Source organism: Mesoplodon bidens (genome assembly GCF_964165515.1).
Source record: "Mesoplodon bidens genome assembly, chromosome: 5".
NCBI classification, from domain to species: Eukaryota; Metazoa; Chordata; class Mammalia; order Artiodactyla; family Ziphiidae; genus Mesoplodon; species Mesoplodon bidens.
Window position 1 is genome coordinate 72,280,583 of NC_138161.1, and position 25,084 is coordinate 72,305,666.

General features: G+C 41.0%; 1 protein-coding gene across 1 annotated transcript in view; it reads right to left on the bottom strand.

The window, feature by feature from the left end:
- NEK11 (NIMA related kinase 11) overlaps positions 1 to 25,084 on the bottom strand; it is a gene marked incomplete at its 3' end in the record, with an annotated part of 289,656 nt that overhangs the window by 69,882 nt on the left and 194,690 nt on the right. Inside the window, 1 exon segment of the mRNA XM_081235786.1 lies at positions 16,170 to 16,230. Coding sequence (XP_081091912.1) covers positions 16,170 to 16,230 — 61 coding nt within the window.

Here is a 25,084-nt window from a genome sequence, read left to right on the forward strand (position 1 = left end):
TGTTGCTCCTTGGAGAATGAGTTGTCTAAAGTTCAAATGACTAGGTTGACTTGTCATTTACTAGGGCCACTAACAGCCACCTCACCCAGGAAGGCACGCCGATGGCCGTCTGTGCTGCATGCAATCAGACACACCGAGGAGCATTACTGAGCCTCTTCTGGGGTTGAGATGGATGACAGGGGACCTTGTCCCTTCCTCCTCTTCTATGCTGATGGTGTGGAATTTGAGTCTCAGCTGAGGACTCAGCTAAGCAGATTCAGGACCAGGCTTTTTGCTTCTGCAGGCAGGCATTCCATAGCGCCCATCGCCAGTTGGCACTACTGTGGTCCTCTGTTCAGGTGAGAGCACAGGACAGCTTCTCACTTTTCCTTAGAGTGTCAATCCTGACAACTGCTGCTGAAGCAAATGGCTCCCTCTGCAGTCAGCAGCACAAAAGATAAACTGAAGAACAACCACCTGGATCATCTACTCCTGTGAAAACCGAAAGAGGAATTGTTTCCATAGGACAATGCCAGGGCCATCTCTCCACATCGCTAGGCATTTTTAAGACCTATCCTTATCACAAGAAAGTTCATTACCATAGTAGATAGTCATTATTATTTTGGGCTTCGCATTCCCCTTTCTTGTTTAGGAGAACCTTCTCCTTCGTGAGGCAGAGGCCAGCTCCCACTAAAGCAGCTATAGATGCCTGACAGTCACTTACCAGCCTCCGTGTTGTCAGGGTGCAGGCATGCAGCCAGCCTCTGATGTCCTCCCCAGACTTACTATCAGAAGCTTGTATTGAGGAAGAGTGGAGCTCGAGGAGGCCATCCAGGCAGGGATGGGGCCCCAGCCATGGGCAGCCTAGTAGCCACACCCTACATCCATCGCTAGTGGCCTTGAGGATGCTCAAGCCACCCTGTGAGGAGCTCCATGTGGAGGGGAGCTGAGGCCCCAGCCAACTCGCTGTGTGAGTGAGTGAGTTGCCTGGGAAAGGCATCCTCCAGCTCCTATGAAGTCTTCCCATGATTGCGGTCCTGACAACATCTGACTACAACCTTGCAGGAGAACCTAAGCCAGCACCCCACAGCCAAGCCGCCCCTGGATTCATGACCCGCAGAAACCACGAGAGGTAATAGAGGACTACTGTTGTTTCCAGCTAGTGTGTTTCTGAGTAGTTATTAATGCAGCCATAGTTTAGGCACCAAGCTTTTACAGAGGGTCAGGATAAGAGACTAACATATGAAAAATGTTTCTGCATTTACCTTAAAACAAGTTTTTTGTTTGGTTTTTTAAAATTAATTAATGTATTTATTTTTATTTTTGGCTGCATTGGGCCTTTGTTGCTGTGTGTTGGCTTCCTCTAGTTGTGGCAAGTGGGGGCCACTCTTTGCTGTGGTGTGGCGGCCTTCTCATTGCGGTGGCCTCTCCTGCTGTAGAGCACAGGCTCTAGGTGCGTGGGCTTCAGCAGCTGTGGCACGAGGGCTCAGCAGCTGTGGCTCGTGGGCCCTAGAGCGCAGGCTCAGTAGTTGTGGCGCACAGGCTTAGCCACTCCGCAGCATGTGGGATCCTCAGGGACCAGGGCTCAAACCCATATCCCCTGCATTGGCAGGCAGACTCTTAACCACTACACCACCAGGGAAGTCCCTTAAAACCAGTTTTGAAATCACTGTTTGTTGTGTTGCTTCATGGTCACCGTAGAAGAGTATGGTGTTGCTAAGTGTTTGTAAAGACCTTAATAGGAAAAAGTAGGTGTCCTTTGGAGCTGGATAAAGAATCTTAAAATTCACGTGGGAAAATGAATGTCAGAGGATAAGAATATTTGAAGACATAAGAAAATTAGAAGATAACTGTCTTATCAGACATTAAAACATTCCATAGAGACAGTGTAATGAGAACACTGTGGTATTGACAGAGGATTAAGAAGCTAGATCAGTAGGCCAAAAATAGAGTCAGAAATAAATAATATCCGGGAGTTAGAATATAACAAAAAAGAATTTAAATTAAATGGAAAAAAAGTAGATTTTACTCGTTTAAAAGCATCAAGTGTGAAAAATAAGACAATGAAAATTCTAGAAGAAAATTTAGGAGGCTATATATAAAACACTCTTTAGGGATGAGGGGGAAGATGGCGGAAGAGTAAGACGTGGAGATCACCTTCCTCCCCACAGATACATCAGAAATACATCTACACGTGGAACAACTCCTACAGAACACCTACTGAACGCTGACAGAAGACCTCAAACCTCCCAAAAGGAAAGAAACTCCCCACGTACCTGGGTAGGGCAAAAGAAAAAAAGAAACAACAGAGACAAAAGAATAGGGACAGGACCTGCACCAGTGGGAGGGAGCCGTGAAGGAGGAAAGGTTTCCACACACTAGGAAGCCCCTTCACGGGCGGAGACTGCGGGTGGCGGAGCGGGGAGCTTCGGAGCCGCGGAGGAGAGCGCAGCAACAGGGGTGCGGAGGGCAAAGCGGAGAGATTCCCACACAGAGGATTGGTGCCGACTGGCACTCACCAGCCTGAGAGGCTTGTCTGCTCACCCGCCGGGGCGGGAGGGTCTGGGAGCTGAGGCTCAAGCTTCGGTCGGATCACAGGGAGAGGACTGGGGTTGGTGGCGTGAACACAGCCTGCAGGGGGTTTGTGCACCACAGCTAGCCGGGAGGGAGTCCGGGAAAAAGTCTGGACCTGCCAAAGAGGCAAGAGGCTTTTCCTTCCCTCTTTGTTTCCCTGTGCACGAGGAGAGGGGATTAAGAGTGCCGCTTAAAGGAGCTCCAGAGATGGGCGCGAGCCGAGGCTATCAGTGCGGACCACAGAGACGGGCATGAGACGCTAAGGCTGCTGCTGCCGCCACGAAGAAGCCTGTGTGGGAGCACAGGTCACTGTCCACACCACCCCTCCCAGAGCCTGTGCAGCCCGCCACTGCCAGGGTCCTGGGATCCAGGGACAACTTCCCCGGGAGAACGCACGGCGCGCCTCAGGCTGGTGCAATGTCACGCCGGCCTCTGCCGCTGCAGGCTCGTCCCGCACTCCGTGCCCCTCCCTGCCCCTGGCCTGAGTGAGCCAGAGCCCCTGAATCAGAGGCTCCTTTAACCCCGTCCTGTCTGAGCGAAGAACACACGCCCTCAGGAGACTTACACGCAGAGGCGGGGCCAAATCCAAAGCTGAATCCCGGGAGCTGTGCGAAAAAAAAGAAAAGAAAGGGAAATTTCTCCCACCAGCCTCAGAAGCAGCAGGTTAAATCTCCACAATCAACTTGATATACCCTGCACCTGTGGAATACCTAAATAGACAATGAATCATCCCAAATTGAGGAGGTGGACTTTGAGAACAATATATATTATTTTTCCCCTTTTCCTCTTTTTGGGTGTGTGTATGTGTATGCTTCTGTGTGAGATTTTGTCTGTATAGCTTTGCTTTAACCATTTGTCCTAGGGTTCTGTCTGACCGTTTTTCTTTTGTTGTTGTTTTTTTTTTACTTAAATTTTTTTTCTTAATAATTGTTTCTTATTTTTTTATTTTAATAACTTTATTTTTTATCTTACTTTATTTTATCCTCTCTCTTTCTTTCTTTCTACTTTTCCTCCCTTTTATTCTGAGCCATGTGGATGAAAGGCTCTTGGTGCTGCAGCCAGGAGTCAGTGCTGTGCCTCTGACGTGGGAGAGCCAACTTCAGGACACTGGTCCACAAGAGACCTCACAGCTCTACGTAATATCAAACAGCGAACATCTCCCAGAGATCTCCATCTCAACACCAACACCCAGTTTCACTCAATGACCAGCAAGCTACAGTGATGGACACCCTATGCCAAACAACTAGCAAGACAGGAACACAACGCCACCCATTAGCAGAGAGGCTGCCTAGAATCATAATAAGGCCACAGACACCACAACTCATACCACCAGATGTGGACCTGCCCACCTGAAAGACAAGATCCAGCATCATCCACCAGAACACAGGCACTAGTCCCTTCCACCAGGAAGCCTACACAACACACTGAAACAAACTTAGTCACTGGGGGCAGACACCAAAAACAATGGGAACTAATAACCTGCAGCCTGCAAAAAGGAGACCCTAAACACACTAAGATAAGTGAAATGAGAAGACAGAAAAACACACAGCAGATGAAGGAGCAAGGTAAAAACCTACCAGATCTAACAAATGAAGAGGAAATAGGCAGTCTACCTGAAAAATAATTCAGAATAATGATAGTAAAGATGATCCAAAATCTTGGAAATAGAATAGAGAAAATGCAAGAAACATTTAACAAGGACCTAGAACAACTAAGGATGAAACAAGCAATGACGAACAACAAAATAAATGAAATTAAAAATACTCTAGAAGTGATCAGTAGCAGAATAATTGAGGCAGAAGAACGGATAAGTGACGTGGAAGATAAAATAGTAGAAAAAATACTGCAGAGCAGAATAAACAAAAAAGAATGAAAAAAACTGAGGACAGTCTCAGAGACCTCTAGAACAACATTAAACGTACCAACATTCGAATTATAGGGATCCCAGAAGAAGAAGAGAAAAAGAAAGGGACTGAAAAAATATTTCAACAGATTATAGTTGAAAACTTCACTAATATGAGAAAGGAAATAGTTAATCAAGTCCAGGAAGGACAGAGAGTCCCATACAGGATAAATCCAAGGAGAAATATGCCAAGACACATATTAATCAAACTATCAAAAATTAAATACAAAGAAAATATATTAAAAGCAGCAAGGGAAAACAACAAATAACACACAAGGGAATCCCCATAAGGTTAACAGCTGGTCTTTCAGCAGAAACTCTGCAAGCCAGAAGGGACTGGCAGGACATATTTAAAGTGATGAAGGAGAAAAACCTACAACCAAGATTACTCTACCCAGCAAGGATCTCATTCAGATTTAATGGAGAAATTAAAACCTTTACAAACAAGCAAAAGCTGACAGAGTTCAGCACCACCAAACCAGCTTTACAACAAATGCTAAAGGAAATTCTCTAGGCAAGAAACACAAGAGAAGGAAAAGGCCTACAATGACAAACCCAAAACAATTAAGATTATGGTAATAGGAACATACATATCGATAATTACCTTAAATGTAAATGGATTAAATGCTCCCACCAAAAGACACAGACTGGCTGAATGGATACAAAAAGAAGACCCATATATATGCTGCCTACATGAGACCCACTTCAGACCTAGGGACACATACAGACTAAAAGTGAGGGGATGGAAAAAGATATTCCAGGCAAACGGAAATCAAAAGAAAGCTGGAGTAGCAATTCTCATATCAGACAAAATAGACTTTAAAATAAAGACTATTACAAGAAAAAAAGAAGGATACTACATAATGATCAAGGTATCAATCCAAGAAGAAGATATAACAATTGTAAGTATTTATGCACCCAACATAGGAGCACCTCAATACATAAGGCAAATACTAACAGCCATAAAAGGGGAAATCGACAGTAACACATTCATAGTAGGGGACTTTAACACCCCACTTTCACCAATGGACAGATCATCCAAAATGAAAATAAATAAGGAAACACAAGCTTTAAATGATACATTAAACAAGATGGACTTAATTGATATTTATAGGACATTCCATCCGTAAACAACAGAATACATATTTTCTCATGGAACATTCTCCAGGATAGATCATATCTTGGGTCACAAATCAAGCCTTGGTAAATTTAAGAAAATTGAAATTGTATCAAGTATCTTTTCCGACCACAACGCTATGAGACTAGATATCAATTACAGGAAAAAATCTTTTAAAAACACAAACACATAGAGGGTAAACAATACACTATTTAATAACGAAGTGATCACTGAAGAAATCAAAGAGGAAATCAAAAAATACCTAGAAACAAGTGACAATGGAGACACGATGACCCAAAACATATGAGATGCAACAAAAGCAGTTCTAGGAAGGAAGTTTATAGCAATACAATCCTATCTTAAGAAACAGGAAACATCTCGAATAAACAACATAACCTTGCGCCTAAAGCAATTAGAGAAAGAATAACAAAAAACCCCCAAAGTTAGCAGAAAGAAAGAAATCATAAAGATCAGATCAGAAATAAATGAAGAAGAAATGAAGGAAACGATAGCCAAGATCAATAAAACTAAAAGCTGGTTCTTTGAGAAGATAAACAAAATTGATAACCCATTAGCCAGACTCATCAAGAAAAAAAGGGAGAAGACTCAAATCAATAGAATTAGAAATGAAAAAGGAGAAGTAAAAACGGACACTGCAGAAATACAAAAGATCATGAGAGATTACTACAAGCAATTCTATGCCAATAAAATGGACAACCTGGAAGAAATGGACAAATTCTTAGAAATGCACAACCTGCCAAGACTGAATCAGGAAGAAATAGAAAATGTGAACAGACCAATCACAAGCACTGAAATTGAAACTGTGATTAAAAATCTTCCATCAAACAAAATCCCAGGACCAGATGGCTTCACAGGCAAATTCTATCAAACATATTGAGAAGAGCTAACACCTGTCCTTCTCAAACTCTTCCAAAATATAGCAGAGGGAAGAACACTCCCAAACTCATTCTATGAGGCCACCATCACCCTGATACCAAAACCAGACAAGGATGTCACAAAGAAAGAAAACTACAGGCCAATATCACTGATGAACATAGATGCAAAAATCCTCAACAAAATACTAGCAAACAGAATCCAACAGCACATTAAACGGGTCATACACCATGATCAAGTGGGGTTTATTCCAGGAATGCAAGGATTCTTCAATATACGCAAATCAAGCAATGTGATACACCATATTAACAAGTTGAAGGAGAAAAACCATATGATCATCTCCATAGATGCAGAGAAAGCTTTCGACAAAATTCAACACCGATTTATGATAAAAACCCTGCAGAAAGTAGGCATAGAGGGAACTTTCCTCAACATAATAAAGGCCATATATGACAAACCCACAGCCAACATCGTCATCAATGGTGAAAAACTGAAACCATTTCCACTAAGATGAGGAACAAGACCATGTTGCCCACTCTCACCCCTCATATTCAACATAGATTTGGAAGTTTTAGCCACATCAATCAAGGAGAAAAGGAAATAAAAGGAATCCAAATTGGAAAAGAAGAGGAAAAGCTGTCACTGTTTGCAGATGACATGATACTATACATAGAGAATTCTAAAGATGCTACCAGAAAACTACTAGAGCTAATCAATGATTTTGGTAAAGTAGTAGGATACAAAATTAATGCACAGAAATCTCTGGCATTCCTATATACTAATGATGAAAAATCTGAAAGTGAAATTAAGAAAACACTCCCATTTACCATTGCAACAAAAAGAATAAAATATCTAGGAATAAACCTCCCTAAGGAGACAAATGACCTGTATGCAGAAAATTATAAGACACTGATGAAAGAAATTAAGGATGATACAAATAGATGGAGAGATATACCATGTTCTTGGATTGGAAGAATCAACATTGTTAAAATGACTCTACTACCCAAGGCAATCCACAGATTCAATGCAATACCTACCAAACTACCACTGGCATTTTTCACAGAACTAGAACAAAAAATCTCACAATTTCTATGGAAATACAAATACCCCGAATAGCCAAAGCTATCTTGAGAACGAAAAATGGAGCTGCAGGAATCAGGCTTCCTGACTTCAGACTATACTACAAAACTACAGTAACCAAGACAGTATGATACTGGCCCAAAAACAGAAATATAGATCAATGGAACAAGGTAGAAAGCCCAGAGATAAACCCACACACATATGGTCTCCTTATCTTTGATAAAGGAGGCAGGAATGTACAGTGGAGAAAGGACAGCCTCTTCAATAAGTGGTGCTGGGAAAACTGGACAGGTACATGTAAAAGTATGAGATTAGAACACTTCCTAACACCATACACAAAAATAAGCCCAAAATGGATTAAAGACCTAAATGTAAGGCCAGGCACTATCAAACTCTTAGAGGATAACATAGTCAGAACACTCTATGACATAAATCACAGCAAGATCCTTTTTCACCCACCTCCTAGAGAAATGGAAATAAAAACAAAAATAAACAAATTGGACCTAATGAAACTGAAAAGCTTTTGCACAGCCAAGGAAACCATAAACAAGACCAAAAGACAACACTCAGAACGGGAGAAAATATTTGCAAATGAAGCAACTGACAAAGGATTAATCTCCAAAATTTACAAGCAGCCCATGCAGCTCAATATGAAAAACACAAGCAACCCAGTCCAAAAATGGACAGAAGACCTAAATAGACATTTCTCCAAAGAAGATATACAGATTGCCAGCAAACACATGAAAGAATGCTCAACATCATTAATCATTAGAGAAATGCAAATCAAAACTACAATGAGATATCATCTCACACCAGTCAGAATGGCCATCATCAAAAAATCTAGAAGCAATAAATGCTGGAGAGGGTGTGGAGAAAAGGGAACACTCTTGCACTGCTGGTGGGAATGTGAATTGGTACAGCCACTATGGAGAACAGTATGGAGTTTCCTTAAAAAACTACAAATAGAACCACCATATGACCCAGCAATCCCACTACTGGGCATATATCCTGAGAAAACCATAATTCAAAAAGAGTCATGTATCACAATGTTCATTGCAGCTCTATTTACAATAACCAGGAGATGGAAGCAACCTAAGTGTCTATCATCGGATGAATGGATAAAGAAGATGTGGCACATATATACAATGGAATATTACTCAGCCATAAAAAGAAATGAAATTGAGTTATTTGTAGTGAGTTGGATGGACCTAGAGTCTGTCATACAGAGTGAAGTAAGTCAGAAAGAGAAAGACAAATACCATATGCTAGCACATATATATGGAATCTGAGAAAAAAAATGTCATGAAGAACATAGGGGTAAGACGGGAATAAAGACACAGACCTACTTGAGAATGGACTTGAGGATATGGGGAGGGGGAAGGGTAAGCTGTGACAAGGCGAGAGAGAGTCATGGACACATATACACTACCAAACGTAAGGTAGATAGCTAGTGGGAAGCAGCCGCATAGCACAGGGAGATCAACTTGGTGCTTTGTGACCACCTAGAGGGGTGGGTTAGGGACGGTGGGAGGGAGGGAGATGCAAGAGGGAAGAGATATGGGAACATATGTATATGTATAGCTAATTCACTTTGTTATAAAGCAGAAACTAAGACACCACTGTAAAGCAATTATACTCCAATAAAGATGTTAAAAATAAAATAAAATTCTTGGTGTCAAAAAAAAACACTCTTTAAAAAAATTGGGACCGATAAATTAGGAATTTGCGGTTAACATATACACACTACTATATATATAATAGATAACCAACAAGGACCTACTGTATAGCACAAGGAACTATACTCAATATCTTATAATAACCTATAATGGAAAAGAATCTGAAAAAGAAACAAAATACACACACACACACACACACACACACCCTTACACACACATTTAACTGAATCACTGTGCTTTGCACCTGAAACTAACACAAGATTGTAAATCAACTATACTTCAATAAAAAAGGGGAAAATATATCGAATTACTATGTTGTATGCTTGAAAAAAATTGTACTTTTATTTTGATAACATTTAGATTATACTTACAATGTTTTGGTCAGTTGTACACCAATAATATTTGAAAAAACAAATCTGAAAAAACTTTTAAAAAAACAAACAGAAAAGCTAGAATTTATAAAAGTTGAGTCACATTTGCCTACTTAAAAAATAAAAAATTTCCCCCACCAAAAATCCCAAAGAAACAATAAACGAAATTAATAGACATAAAACAGACTGGGAAAATTTTGCTGCACATATGATAGAAAAGGGAGTAGTAATGTCTTTATGATAATTTACCTTAATACATTGAGCATTAAATCAAGTGCAATGGCAGTGACTATTTCTCTCCACACAAATGGGTATGGGATATTAAAGATCCTAGTAAACACCTTTTACAAGGAAAACACTTTGTTTAGGAACAATAATAAAAATTAGCTACCAAGATAGTTCATTCACAGTGTGATTTGAACTGCTCACCATTCCCAGTCAGCCTGTTGCTGCTGCCTGTTCCTGTCTCTGTGTTTCTCCCTGTCCTGTCCCTTCCAACTTCAGGGCCTTCCTCCCCACCTTCCCATCGGCACACCTATTCTCATATCAGGAACGATCTCGGATGCTGCCTTCTCCTTGAAACGTCCTTGATGACTTCCATCCCCCAACTAAAGACAATCTCCCAACTTTCTGAATCCTTACTCTCTTGTTGTATGGCTATTTAGGCCCTTGTCTTGGTTCTATTCTGAAATCATAAAACTTTAGCAGCAGGATCCAGGCCTAACACATCATTGCCACCTAATACCATTCCTCTACAAAGTATATTAACTTTGATGAAATCCTAACGTGTGAGTAAGGAAGGAATGCACGATTGCTGAGTTTCTCTCTTAGCTCGGTAAACTTGATTCCTGAAGCTTTTTTCTAGGTAATAGGAATATACAGAACGTTCTTTGCTAAGAGTGTGCTACTAAGAATGATTAATAATATTGTTTTAGGAATTTATTTAAATTACAAAGCCTTTCTCTACCTCCTTCCCATCACTACACATCTGCCAAATGAATGTGTCTGGCATGTGTCTGTAAATTGCCACTAATCCTGAATCTATTGCAGCCTTTCAAGTTTTAAGAACTTCTAGAAACTATTAAATTTCTGTAAGACATAAACAGAAGAGATAGTGGCAAACTTTGTGCATTCACATCAAAATGATCCAAGTGGTTTTTGATCCAAAATATCCCCCCTCTCCCCCAAATGCAGTGGTTTTAATGTGTCAGTAACCAAAGATAAGACACTATGTTGAAATCACTCTAATTATTATAAGAAATTCTTTTCTGTCAAGGTGAAAAGCACAATAGTGCAAGGTTAAATGGCTGTCAGTTATCCCTACATTTAACAGCTTAGAGTTTGAAGAGCTTAAGCAAAGGAAGTTTCAAAGGGATTCAGAAACTCTGATGTCTTCTCTGGTCTGTATCAGTCACATTGTTTAGTAGAGATTAAACAGTAATTACCAAGGTCAAATGGACGATTTGAAGGGTAACAATTTTCAAAAAGCCAAACTGATCAGACGTGTCAACACACTAAAGAAATCATAATGGGCAGAGAGGTTTGGAAGAATCTCTTGTATTCTAATAACTTCTGTGACAACATCCTGCTTGGATGTACAAAACAAGCCTTTTTACAAATAGCTCACCCAACTTGTATCATTCTGCTGATGATTTCTCTCTAGAAGTACAGCTAATTTCCCAATCATTAAAAAGTGCTAAACTTCATATGTTGCCTTGGTTCATAATCTGATTACTAAGAAACACAGAGACAGAATTTTCCTTTTTAAGGGAAAACAAAGGTCATCTTCTGCCCCTACTGGCTAGTGATGGGCCTGAACAGTTACTATAGCAACACCATCTGTTGTCTGTAGAACGAAAGCCCATTACCAGTTCCCCAACTCAAGTCACTTCTTTCAAAGCATCCTCCTTATTGTTTGTTAAAGCTAATCTTTTCTGACCATGCTTAAGAAAAAGTGGTATCCTAGTCCACTGGATAAAGTTCAATCTCATTAACCTGGCACCAAGGTTCCACATGGCCCTGGCCCTGTGTATTCAGATTTGCTGATCCCTTCCTCACACCTTACATTCCAGGAGCACCAGCCTTCTTGATAATTCCATGAATACATCCAGTTGTTTCATACTTCTGAACCCTCCACTGCTCGATCCTTTCTAAAGGACACTTCCTCTTCCTGACCACTTGGCCGCTCTACTCACCTTTCCATTTATTCATCTAATGATTATTGAAAATTACTGTGTGCCAGGCTATGTGTTAGACTCTGAGAACACTGTCATGAATAAGACCTTGTCCTGCCCTCATGGACCCAGGCAATCACAAGCCTCCTCCTCCTCTGTGGAGCCTTGCCCCAGCTGCACGCCCACAGTGGACCCCTCCCCTCCACTTCCCTTGTTCCCAGTATGCATTGTCCTCATCACAGTGCCCTGTAATTACCTGCCTCCTTGGCTAGACTGGAAGCTCATCAAGGCAGGGACCTTGTTTTCTCCATCACTCTGTGATACCTGGCTTATGATATGTGCTTTATAAACATTTGTAGGGAAGAAAGGAGGCGGGGAAGAGAGACTGCACATTTCAACCATGGAAATTTCATGTTTTGAAGTATCTGCCCTCAGTGAAATGGCTACTGCCTGCATTCTTGGCTGTACCCAGAGACCCCATTTCTGGCCTTTCCTGTTCTGTTAAAAAAAAATGTTTTGTTCTCCTTTCCTCTCCTAATTCTACCTGGGATCCCTCAGCATCCTGTTCATGACTGACCTTTCTTCTTATACCCCATGGGAAATGTTGAGGGGAATTTAGGGCTTCAGAAATGAGGTGCCTCCATTTGGGAGGATATGTCCTCCATGTGTAAAAGAAGCACCTAGTGGGTGATATTGTTACAAAACTTTGCACTGATTTGTCCAGGACCCCACTTGGTGGCTGGGACCATGTTTCAAATAAGCTTCAGCATCTGAGTCTTCATACAGTGTCTTGAACCCACCTAAATGTCTGGCACAGATGCTGAGGATGAAGAAATAATACAATATTGGTTCCAAGGAAGCTCAGTAACTCTTGTATATAGTGCCAGATAGCCCAGCTCACACTGACATCACCACAAAAAGAGAGAAAAAAATTCTAGAAGCTGTTTTCATTTTGGCTTATAAGCAAGTGCTCTGTAATTTTAAGAAATAATTTTTTTATTTTATACTTTAGTAACATTTTGTTTGAGTTATAAATTAGGGTGGGTGTGTACGATAAGAAGCTCAGGGCTTAAGGGCATTAAAGCCATGGCTCTCAAAGTGTGGTCTGGACCCAGAACACAAGCATCACTTGGGAACTTGTTAGAAACAAATTCTGGGGCACACAGAACACCTGCGTCTTCCCAAGTGCTCTAAGTGATCCAGATGCCTGCTCAAGTGTGAGAACCATGGGTGTAAAGGCTTTAACCTGACCTTGATGTACAGAGGAGACTCAGATACTGAACCTGTAATTCAAAAAGGCATCTTCTAATTCGGAATCTCTTGAAGCTCCACAAATGCTACCTCATTAACCCTCTCTACTCCCCAGTGACCCAGGAAGGGGAGGCATCACTGCCCCTGTTTCACATGAAAATAAAACTGAGTCTGGGGTAAACCGGCCACCAGCAGCATTTTCAGGGCTACAAAGTTACAACTTTCTTGGTCCAAAGAACCAGAAGGACATTTGCATCTGTTGTTCTCTCCTCTCTTGTTGAGGGTTGGAAGAAGCTCTTGAAAATGTTTGTGGAAGATAATTACAAACCTGTCATGCTCAATGGGCAACTGGATATTTCCAAGATGCATAGGCTGATGCTGCCTGTAAGTGAAGCATGGCTCAGTCGTGGAGGGTTCCTGCTTAAGTGACAAGGCTTATACTCTGACATATTGAAGTTTCAATTGTCCCTTGGATCCTGTTAACATTTGGATGTATATCAACAGCCATGATGGTTAATAAGCTCTAACTATTATTGCAGCTGGTGAATCTCCCAAAATGTAGTTAGAGCAAAGCAGCTACTGTCTACTTGAGCAATCTCATGTCCAATGACACTACGTGAGGGGATTTCTTCACGGCTCCTATGCAAAGACAGAGAAGCACCTGGAATCCAGAAAGCCATCATACTCTCATCTGTAATGAGTACCTCCCCAGACAGGTGTTTCAAAAGCTTGCTGCCCCTCATGTCAGTGTCCGCCAGTCCACCCCTCCCTGTCTTCCTTCCCACACACACTTAGGAGTTTAGCTGTCACCTTTCTCTGTCGCTGAATCACTCACCACTCACCCATCAGGTTTCTGCCTTCCCAAACTCACTAACAGCACTCACCTGGCTCCCAACTCCTCTCCTGTTCCCTTTGTTTCTGCAGATGTATATCAGCTTTATTCCTTTGCTGTCACTTTAGTGGCGCTCCAGGCAGAGATGAATGTGTATTTTTATTCCATGTTCCTAAAGCTCATTTTTATAAAATCATATAGTCTAGAAGGGAATTTAGATATCATCTATCCAACCCAGTACTTTTTTTTTGCAGTGAAATCTTTTTTAACACAATCTTATGTAGAAGTCTAATTTATAAAACAGGTAAGAGTGAAACTGTTTTGGTTGAAGATGGGAAAGGAGCACAGTCTGCATCTAATTTCTCTTAAAATATTTAAAAATATTTGTTAAGGGGCTCTTCTGCACCAGGCACCATGTTAGACAGGGCTTCTGTCCCTGTGCTGCTCAGGGTCCCCCTCCCCACTTGCTAGCTCCTGGAGGTCCCCAAGGAGCCCAGTTTGAAAATTACTGAGCTAGTCTAACTGAGGTCCAGAGAGAGAGTGAGTGCTTGGCCAAAGGACAGCCCTCCTGGTCTGCAAATTCTAACTTGGGATAACTGTACCTCATAAGTGTTACTGATGTACAATTAAACAAGGCACAGGGTGATGGCCAGGAGAAAAAATCGGGGAGCTGTGTTATAAGTGAGGCTTTTCACACAGAGATGTGGAATATGCTAGAAAAACGTTATAAATTGTGCATAAACTCCTAACAAAACAGTGGTGAATGCTGGCACTCCTGAAAACTTCATCTTTATTCCTGCCATTCCCTTTTTTTTTTAAGCTTTTAATTTTATATTGGAGTATGGTTGATTAACAATGTTGTGACAGTTTCAGGTACATGGTAAAGAGACTCAGCCATACATACACATGTATCCATTCTCCCAGAAACACCCCTCCTATCCAGGCTTCCATATAACATTGAGCAGAGTTCCCTTTGCTATACAGTAGGTCCTTGTTGGTTATCCATTTAAAATGTACCTGCCATTCCCTTTGAAGGGACTGCTTTTGGTCAAACAACTGTGGGACATATATACAATGGAATGTTACTCAGGAATAAAAGGAACAAAATTGGGTCACTTGTAGAGACATGGATGGACCTAGAGACTGTCATACAGACTGAAGTAAGTCAGAAAGAGAAAAACAAATATCGTATATTAACGCATATGTGTGGAATCTAGAAATATGGTGCAGATGAACCAGTTTGCAAGGCAGAAGTAGAGACACGGACATAGAGAACAAACGTATGGACACCAATGGGGGAAGGGGGAGGTGGGATGAATTTGGAGCTTGGGTTTGACATATATATGCTAATATGTACAAAATAGACAACTAATGAGAACCTGCTATACAGCACAGGGAACTCCACTTCACTGTACAGTAGAAACTAACACAACATTGTAAAACAACTATACGCCAATAATTTAAAAAATTAAAATAAAAATTCACGGTCAGATTTCAAAGAAAAAAAAATCTCACCCCTTTTCACCCAGGACCTATAAGAATAGAGTCATCCATCCTTTGGTATCCCTGAGGCATTGAGCCCCTGTGAATACCAAAACCTGTGGCCGCTCAAGTCCCCTGTACACAGAGGCCTAGTACAGTGAATACAGATGGCCCTCAGAGCTGAAGGAGCTTCTGTCCAGGGCTGGTTGAATCTGGGGGAGTGAAACCCACAGATAACAGACTGTATCCTCTGCTATTCCATCTGTGTCAGGTGACAATTTATCATCCAATGCTAGAAGTTATCACAGTTGGGTTTGTTGGGTTAAAAAAAGAAGAAAATAAAAAATAGCATTTTATCCTTGAAGCACAGCAATCCCATTTATAGAGACCAAGAATGCTAAAGAAATTTTGGCTTTGTTTTTCAGACCAAATCTCTTCTAGTAACTGGCTGACCTTCAGAGTGATGGTCCTTTCAGCTTGAATGAATATAGTGTTTCTATAGAACGAATGAGGTAGAAAGATTCCTCTCCCAGGAGACCTATAAAACCTATTATTGTGCCCTGCCAGGCCACCATTGGATCACAGTGGACCACTGAATTTAATGATTTCATCCTTGGAGACCCAGGGTCACTGAACAACAAGGATAAACAATTCTTCTTTGCATTTCCTGGCCCATGGGCCAGACATAAAACCTCTGTTGGCCTCAGTCTCCTCATCTATCAAATGAGGTTGGATTGAAATATGTATGAGATTCTTCCCAAGCTTTCTACTTGTTGAATATTCCATTAGAATCAGTAGGTATCAGTATATTTTGGAATCTGAAGAGACTTACTCACCTAGAGTGGTGCAGCCCAGCACATACTCCAAACATCTGGCCAGTGCTTCAATATCACTGTCCTGTCAGAACAAGAGAGAATTACTTCTGTGGGTGGTAGACATGGAAAAATGTTCTCGTCACACATAGGCAAGACAAAACACAAAAAAATCTAGTTGCAAACTCATTGTACAATATGACCCTACTTTTTAAAAGAAAACTCTGTATCTATATGTATATCTACTGATATATCTCTTCCCTCATATCAATCTATATTTCTATTGCTCTATCTCTCTGATGGGAAGAGCATACACTAAAAATGTTAACCGCGGTTTGACTGCAAGGTGGGATTAAGGGGGTATCTTTATTTTCTTCTTTGTGTGCTTACGTCTTTTGTAAATTTTTATAATAAACAAATATTACTTATTTAAACTATAAAAATGGTAAATAATATTAGAATGAAGAGAAAAAGTTTCTATTCAATCTATAATCAATACAACAGGAATCAAGTAAACATATTTTCTTGGAGAGCATCTCTACTGCTCTTCTTTGGATATTTATGGTCTTCAAGGAGACATAAATCTAAGAATCGTACTTCTTATTTACTTTAACCCTCAATAAAAGTCAGGCACCCACATGAGGATTTGAAGGGGGGGGGATCCCAGAACTGTATTTGATAACAAATATTATCTTTAGTGCAAAATAAGTATCTGTCCAGGAGGCTGGAAATATCCAAAAGAGCATCATAACGATCGGGGGAAATGTAAGCTCTTAATTATTTTCAGGTTTGTGGTTATAATGAGAGAAATTAATAATTTATGGCTCACCTGCTCTATTTCAAAACAAGCAACACATTTCATATTATAGTAATTGTGGATTTTAGAAAAATGCACTGTAGTAAATAGACTACCCTAAAACGTTACAAAAATGTGTTGGGTTCATTTTATAACATCAGGTAGGGTTTGGGCAGCCACTTTTTATGCATGTGGTAAAACCCAGCATCACTTCATTTTCCAACGTATAGAAGAGGAGTGATGCTGAAGGCATCCCTGGTCAATACTGGTCAATGAGGCCAAAGCAGTAATGGGAGACTCCAGCGCCCAGCCCAGGAATAGAGGGCAGGCACCAAGCATAGAAACAGAAGAAGGAGAAACAGGTCCCTTCCTTCTTCTGTACACTTGTGGTCTCCAAACTTAACAGGGGCAGCCTTGAGTCAGACAGGAACTTGGCAGGAAGAAAAGCTAAGCACACATCTGCAAATGCAGGTGATGATGCCAACCAGACAAGCTGGACCTAAACCTGGCTTCTCCACTGACTGTGCTGGTCAAGGCCAAGTGGCTTGACTTCCCAGGTCTTAGTTTCTGCATCTGTGAAACTAGTGGTTAAGTCAGATGATGGTTAAGGAGGCTTCCAGTGCTCAAACCCTATTTTTCTGGCTAAAGAGCCAGATGCACAGAGAGTGTGGTAAATTGCTTTCAAAGCCCCATCCTCGTGCTCCTATGCCATTCCTCACATCAAGAGGTGGCGATCTTCTGCCATCCCTGGAGCTGGCCCTGTAGCTTGCTTTGGGCCACAGCACAATGCAGAAGTAATGCTGTGACTTCTATAACTAGGCCTTAAGAGGCATGTAGCTTCCATTTTTTACTCTCTTGGAAACCAACAACCACATAAAGAAGTCCAGGCTGTCCTCCTAGAGAGATCATGTGGGGAGAGTCCCTGGAGCATGAGAGGCCATAGGAGGAAAAGAGAGGCCCCCAGCCAACAACTAGCACTACCGTAGGACACATGAGTGAGGCCACTGTGGACACTCAAGCCAACCTCTCAGCCAAATGCAGCCTCAGGAGAGACTCTACACAGTATCACGTGGAGCAGAACAGCTGTCTTGTGAGCCCTGGCAATGCGCAGAGTCAGGAAAAACAAGAAATCATCATTTTAAGCCACTAAGTTTTGGGATGTTTTGTTGTACAGTAAAAGATAACTGAGGCATGATTTTGAGTTCACTCAAATCAAATACTCATGTATTTTCTGCTCTTATGTCCCAGCACCAGCACAGACCCTGCCATGCAACAAACGCTAAGTCTCATCTGTTCGGGTCTCCTCCAGCTTCTGTGATTTGCAAGGAAGGAAAACAGAAAAATGGCAGGAAGTCTGGGTTCTCCCCTACTCAAAGTATTGTACTTCATTCCTGGGAAAGTGGAGGAAAAAGCACACTGCTTCTTAATTCTGCATCCTGGTCAAGTCAGTTAACCTCTCTAAGCCTCAGTTTCTTTAATTATAAAGTGATGAGAATAACAGTCTCCATCTCACACAGGGCTCTATGAGACGCAAATGAAATAATACAAAGCCTTTACTAGAGTGTATGGCTCACTGGAAATATCCAGTCAATGGAAAAAGAGAGTTCAGTAGAAGAGAATGGGATGGGGAAGGGACAGAGACATGAAAGATAAAGAGGTTCCACTCACTGTGCGGGCCACACAGCATGAAAAGTCTCAGGAAGCAATTGGGTGGAACCAATGCAACAGAAACAAAAGAACCAGAGACAGGGCTGCAGGAAGCACCCAGATGGCTGTGATACATCACTCACATCTTCCCAACACAGAGGTTAGGAGCACTGTCCATGGGTGTGGTAAGGGCAGAAATATTTCTAATATTATAGAATGAATGAATGAATACTAACTTTTATTAAGGTCTTAATATGTGCTATTGTTGTACCAGCTTACATCTATTAATTCATTTAAACTCTATCAGGTTTGCTATTTTTCTTCCCATTTAACAGTTGAGAAAACTGAGGCACAAACAGTTTCCATAATAGACCAAGTACACGCAACCAGTTAGAGGTGCAACCGGCAATGTCTCCAGGGCCTGACCTATTAGCTACTCCACTACACGTACACAGAGTAGAAATCAGGGCTCCAAACCCAGAGCAGCCCACGATATTGTTGGAAGAACTAGGGTATAGACTCAAGAGAAGACCTAAGAACAATTCCTTGGGAGATATATATAAAATAGAGTGCAGCCTGGAAACAAGATGCAGCTAAAGGAGGGAAGGTGGGAGGGGTGGGTTCTTCATCAACAGATTCCGACTTCATGTTAAAAGAGCAGTTTAAGCAGAACAGCGATTCTCTAAATATGGCCTCGACCCAAGGGGTGTGCCTTCTCACGGTGGAGCAAGCAAATCCAGCCGTGATCCAGGTGGGCATTTGAGACCTTTGCTGACTTCCCTTCCTGCCCCTGAAGACTGTAACCCCAGAGGTCATGGGCAATGACTGAGCTGAACCTTCATTCCCAACAAGAGACAAGTCATTTTCTATCTCTAGGCTGCAGAACAGGGTATTACAATTTAAACTGCCAACTACACCCATTGAAGACTTTGTAAAATTTTGAAATAATTTCAGACTTACAGAAAACTTGCAAAAATAATGTGAAAACTCCCACTTACCTTCCTCCCTGATGTCATTGCTATGCCATACTTATGTTATCATCCCCCATCTATGCAAACACACCAAAGTTTCTCAACCTGGCACTACTGACGTTTGGGACAGATAATTCTGGCTAGTGTGCTGGAAGATGTTTAGCAGCATCCCTCCCCTCAACCACCAGATGCCAGACACTCCCATCAGCCCTTCCTTTGATCCTGAAACTAAAAAACCAAAAATGTCCCCAGACACTGCCAAATGTCCCACCAGGAAAAAAATCTCCCCTTGTTGAGACCCACTGACCTACATACATCTCTATCTCCACATACATATTTTCTCTACTGGTTAAATCTGGAACAGCTTGAGGATCAAAATAAATGATTTTAATGGGTTATAAGCCATAGGATTAAAATAAGAAGCCAATTGTACCTTTTAACATTTGAATGAAATTTTGTCTATTTTGACAAAGAGACAATTTATAACATAGATCAGGTTCTACACTTTTCACATTAAATAACAATTTAGGAAAGGAGTTAAGGAGCTTGTTTTACTGTGTTATGACTTAATGTGGCAACCAGCTCATTCCTAGTGTTCCAGAAATTATCATTTAATGAATACAAATGACCTCAATAGAAATACACTCATCCCCATGAGTAAAGGGGGAAAATGGAAATGAACTGCATGCCTTTCTAAAGATGTTTCCTGGGTCTGCACCACGTTTGCGCTTAGCAAGAAGTTCAGTCATGGAAAAGATCTTTCGGGAGTGTATCATGGCAGGTGCAATGTGGGGATTATGCTGCTGATTGGAATTTTTGCATTTTCTCCTTGTTTCACAGTTTAAATTGATCTCAGTGGCCTGTGGAACACCCGTGTCTCCCTGGGGGCCACATTACAGTGTCGCCAGCCTTCAGTCATTCCAGCCAAATGCCAGGAAGCTCATTTTCAAATGTTGTGAAAATAACCTAATGGTTCCTTGGCTGATGAACTTAGATGTTCTTCAAGTTTCCTTCCCTCCTAACCATCAACCTCTCTAACAGGAATGTGCCTTAGAGGCTCGAGGAATATCTTTTTAAGATTCAGCTCTGAAAAACTGTCCCACAGATTCAAGTTCAGTCAAATACCCAGATTTGTTTCAGAAACAGATGCAGTAATTTGGCTAATTAATTAGAAATTGCTTCTAAGGGAGAAAGGGTAGCTGTTATAATATGTTCTCTAATAACTCATATTTATTTTTTAATCTGGAAAATATAGAAAATTATCAAAAGAAAATAAATATCACCCCAAATTCCATTACTATTAACATATACACCAACAAAAATACATACGCAGTCTTTTCTAGGTAGATCTATCTTTTATATATTTGAGATTATACTATATATGTATGATATACATAGAATACACAGACATATACACTTTTGTTTGGATTTCTATCCTATGCTATTAAAAATTCTTTAGATACATAATTTTAATAGTTACACAACATTGTACTGTAAAGCTATATGAATTTATTTATCTATGTCCCTGTCTTTGGACATCTAGATTGCTTCACTTTTTTTGTAAACAACATTGCAATGACTACATTTGCACCTAAATCTTTGTCCCATGTTTACAGTTATTTCTTTAGGTTAGCCATTCAGAAATGAAATTATTGAGTCAAAGAGTGTGAACATTTAGAAACCACCCTCTTTCTCTGCTCTGGCCCTTTTCTTCACGTTTCCACCCATCCCAAGTAGCTTATTTTCTCCACAAGGAGCTTCAATGCCTTCATACTTTTTTCAACCTTTATAAAATGTGCTTTCCTTCAAGAAAATATATGATAGATTCATTATCGCAAAGATGATTGATAAGGCTTATATGTTATCTCGGGATACTTGTGTTTCAGTAAGGGATATAGCCTCACATCAGAGGAATTAATTTCTAATAGCAGGAGTGTAGGCAGCAGCAAGCAGGCATGTCAGAGGAGGAAGTCAGGTGGTGTGTTCACAGAGCTGGAAAAATCACATTTTTCCATTTAGTTATCAGCCAGTTCTGTCTGACTAAATAATCCAGATTATCTCCTCACTTTAGAGTTTTCACCCTAGTCGTGGTGAAAGATTTAGTTTATACACATGTGCATACCATGTACACACACAAAAAGCCACTTCATTACTCGGTTTTGTTCAATTCAGGTAAAGTGTATTAAATACCAATTATGTTCCAAATGTATACAAAGTTGAGGGAGACAATATGGCCATAGCCCACCATTTCGGGACAGATAATCCATTCCATATCCCTGGGGTATTTCTGCCAGTACCCTAGTGACTCACTGCTCTTTCGGCAGTAAATTCCCCCATCAAATCCTCCTTTGATGCATGTCCTCCATGCTGGTAGGATTACACAAGCCGGGTTGAGAAACCCATTAAAATCAAACAAATATAAACCCAACAGCTACCCTAACTCAAGGCCATTTCTTGCCTGGACCACACATCAGCCTCCTTACTTCTCTTTCTGCCTCCTCTGTGGCCTCACTTTAGTCCATTTCCTTCACAATAGCCACAACTTCGTCACTAGGTACAGAATAAAACCCAGACCCTGGGCTTCCCTGGTGGTGCAGTGGTTGAGAGTCCGCCCGCCGATGCAGGGGACACGGGTTCGTGCCCTGGTCCGGGAAGATCCCACATGCCGCGGAGCGGCTGGGCCCGTGAGCCATGGCCGCTGAGCCTGCGCGTCCGGAGCCTGTGCTCCGCAACGGGAGAGGCCACAACAATGAGAGGCCCGCATACTGCAAAAAAAAAAAAAAACAAACAAAAACCCAGACCCTGCCTCCCTTACAGATTAAAGTACTATCACAGCTGGCCACACCTTGCATGACCCACCTCCTGATGATCTTTCCAACATCATCTATTTCCACTTCTCCAACCAACTGTGCTCCAGCCATGTTGGTCTCTTTCCTTCAAACACAGTAAGATCTTTCCCGTCCTGGGGCCTTCTCACTGGTTGACAGTGCTCTTGCCTCACATGTTACATGACTGTCTTTCTCATCCTTCAGATCTCAACTTTAGGTCACCTGCTCAGAGAGTCCCCCTATTTGAATTAGGTTTGTTTCTACCACCACTCTGGCCGACATATCATAGTGTTTGTTTCTTTCTTTTGAGGCACTTAGCCAAAGATATACTTAAAAGTTTTGTTTGCTAGTATTTGCTCCATGAGGGCAGGGACCATGCCTGTTGAGTCATTATTAACTCAGAGCTGACAACCAATAAACCCTTTCTGAATATGTTGATGAAAGAAAAGCAAACATCGGGGTAACGAAGTCAAACAAAATATTCCTCTGTTTCTACCTCACCAGCAGATTTTACCTAAATTCATAGCTTCTCAATCCTGCGAAAACTTCTTTTTTAATGTCTTTATTGGAGTATAATTGCTTTACAATATTGTGTTAGTGTCTGCTGTACAACAAACTGAATCAAACATATGTATATGTATACGTATATCCCCATAGACCCTCCCTCTTGAGCCTCCCTCCCACCTCCCTATCCCACCGCTCTTGGTGTCACAAAGCATCGAGCTGATCTCCCTGTGCTATGCAGCAGATTCCCACTAGCTATCTATTTTACATTTGGTGGTGTGTACATGTCAGTGCTACTCTCTCACTTTGTCCCAGCTTCCCCTTCCCCACCATGTCCTCAAGTCCATTCTCTACGTCTGCGTCTTTATTCCTACTCTGCCACTAGGTTCATCAGTACCATTTTCTTAGACTCCATATATGTGAGTTAGGAAGATATATGTATTTGTTTATATTTATACATATATATCTATCTGTTTTTCTCTTTCTGACTTACTTCACTCTGTATGACAGACTCTAGGTCCATCCACCTCATTATAAATAACTCAGTTCCATTCCTTTTTATAGCTGAGTAATATTCCATTGTATATATGTGCCACATCTTCTTTATCCACTCATCTGCCAATGGACATTTAGGTTGCTTCCATGGCCTGGCTATTGTAAACAGTGCTGCAGTGAACACTGGGGTACATGTCTCTTCTTGAATTATGGTCTTCTCAGGGTATATGCCCAGTAGTGGGATTGCTGGGTCATATAGTATTTCTATTTTTAGTTTTTTAAGGAACCTCCATAATGTTCTCCATAGTGGCTGTATCATTTACATTCCCACCAACAATGCAAGAGGGTTCCCTTTTCTCCACACACTCTCCAGCATTTACTGTTTGCAGATTTTTTTGATGATGGCCATACTGACTGGTGCGAGGTGATACCTCACTGTGGTTTTGATTTGCATTTCTCTAATGATTAGTGATGTTGAGCATCTTTTCATGTGTTTGTTGGCAACCTGTATGTCTTCTTTGGAGACATGTCTATTTAGGTCTTTTGTCCATTTCTGGATTGGGTTCCTTGTTTTTTTAATATTGAGCTGCATGTCCTGCTTGTATATTTTGGAGATTAATCCTTTATCAGGTGCTTCATTTGCAAATATTTCCCCCCATTCTGAGGGTTGTCTTTTTGTATTGTTTAGGGTTTCCTTTGCTGTGCAAAAGCTTTTAAGTTTCATTAGGTCCCACTTGTTTATTTTTGATTTTATCTCCATTACTCTAGGAGGTGGGTCAAAAAATATCTTGCTGTGAGTTATGTCATAGAGTGTTCTGCCTATGTTTTCCTCTAAGAGTTTTATAGTATCTGGCATTACATTTAGGTCTTTAATCCATTTTGAGTTTATTTCTGTATATGGTGTTAGGAAGTGTTCTTTTTTTTAATTTTTGAATTTTATTATATTTATTTTTTTATACAGCAGGCTCTTATCAGTCATCAATTTTATACACATTAGTGTATACATGTCAATCCCAATCGCCCAAATCATCACACCCCCACCCCCACCCTGCCGCAGCTTTCCTCCCTTGGTGTCCATACGTTTGTTCTCTACATCTGTGTCTCAATTTCTGCCCTGCAAACCAGTTCATCTGTACCATTTTTCTAGGTTCCACATATGCATTAATATACAATATTTGTTTTTCTCTTTCTGACTTACTTCACTCTGTATGACAGACTCTAGGTCCATCCACCTCACTACAAATAACTCAATTTCGTTTCTTTTTATGGCTGAGTAATATTCCATTGTATATATGTGCCACATCTTCTTTATCCACTCATCTGTTGATAGACACCTAGGTTGCTTCCATGTCCTAGATATTGTAAATAGAGCTACAATGAACATTTTGGTACATGACATTTTTTGAATTATGGCTTTCTCTGGGTATATGCCCAGTGGTGGGATTGCTGGGTTGTATGGTAGCTCTATTTTTAGTTTTTTAAGGAACCTCCATACTGTTCTCCACAGTGGCTGTATCAATTTACATTCCCACCAACACTGCAAGAGGGTTCCCTTTTCTCCACACCCTCTCTAGTATTTACTGTTTTTAGATTTTTTAATGATGACCATTCTGAATGGTGTTAGATGATATCTCATTGTAGTTTTGATTTGCATTTCTCTAATGATTAGTGATGTTGAGCATCCTTTCATGTGTTTGT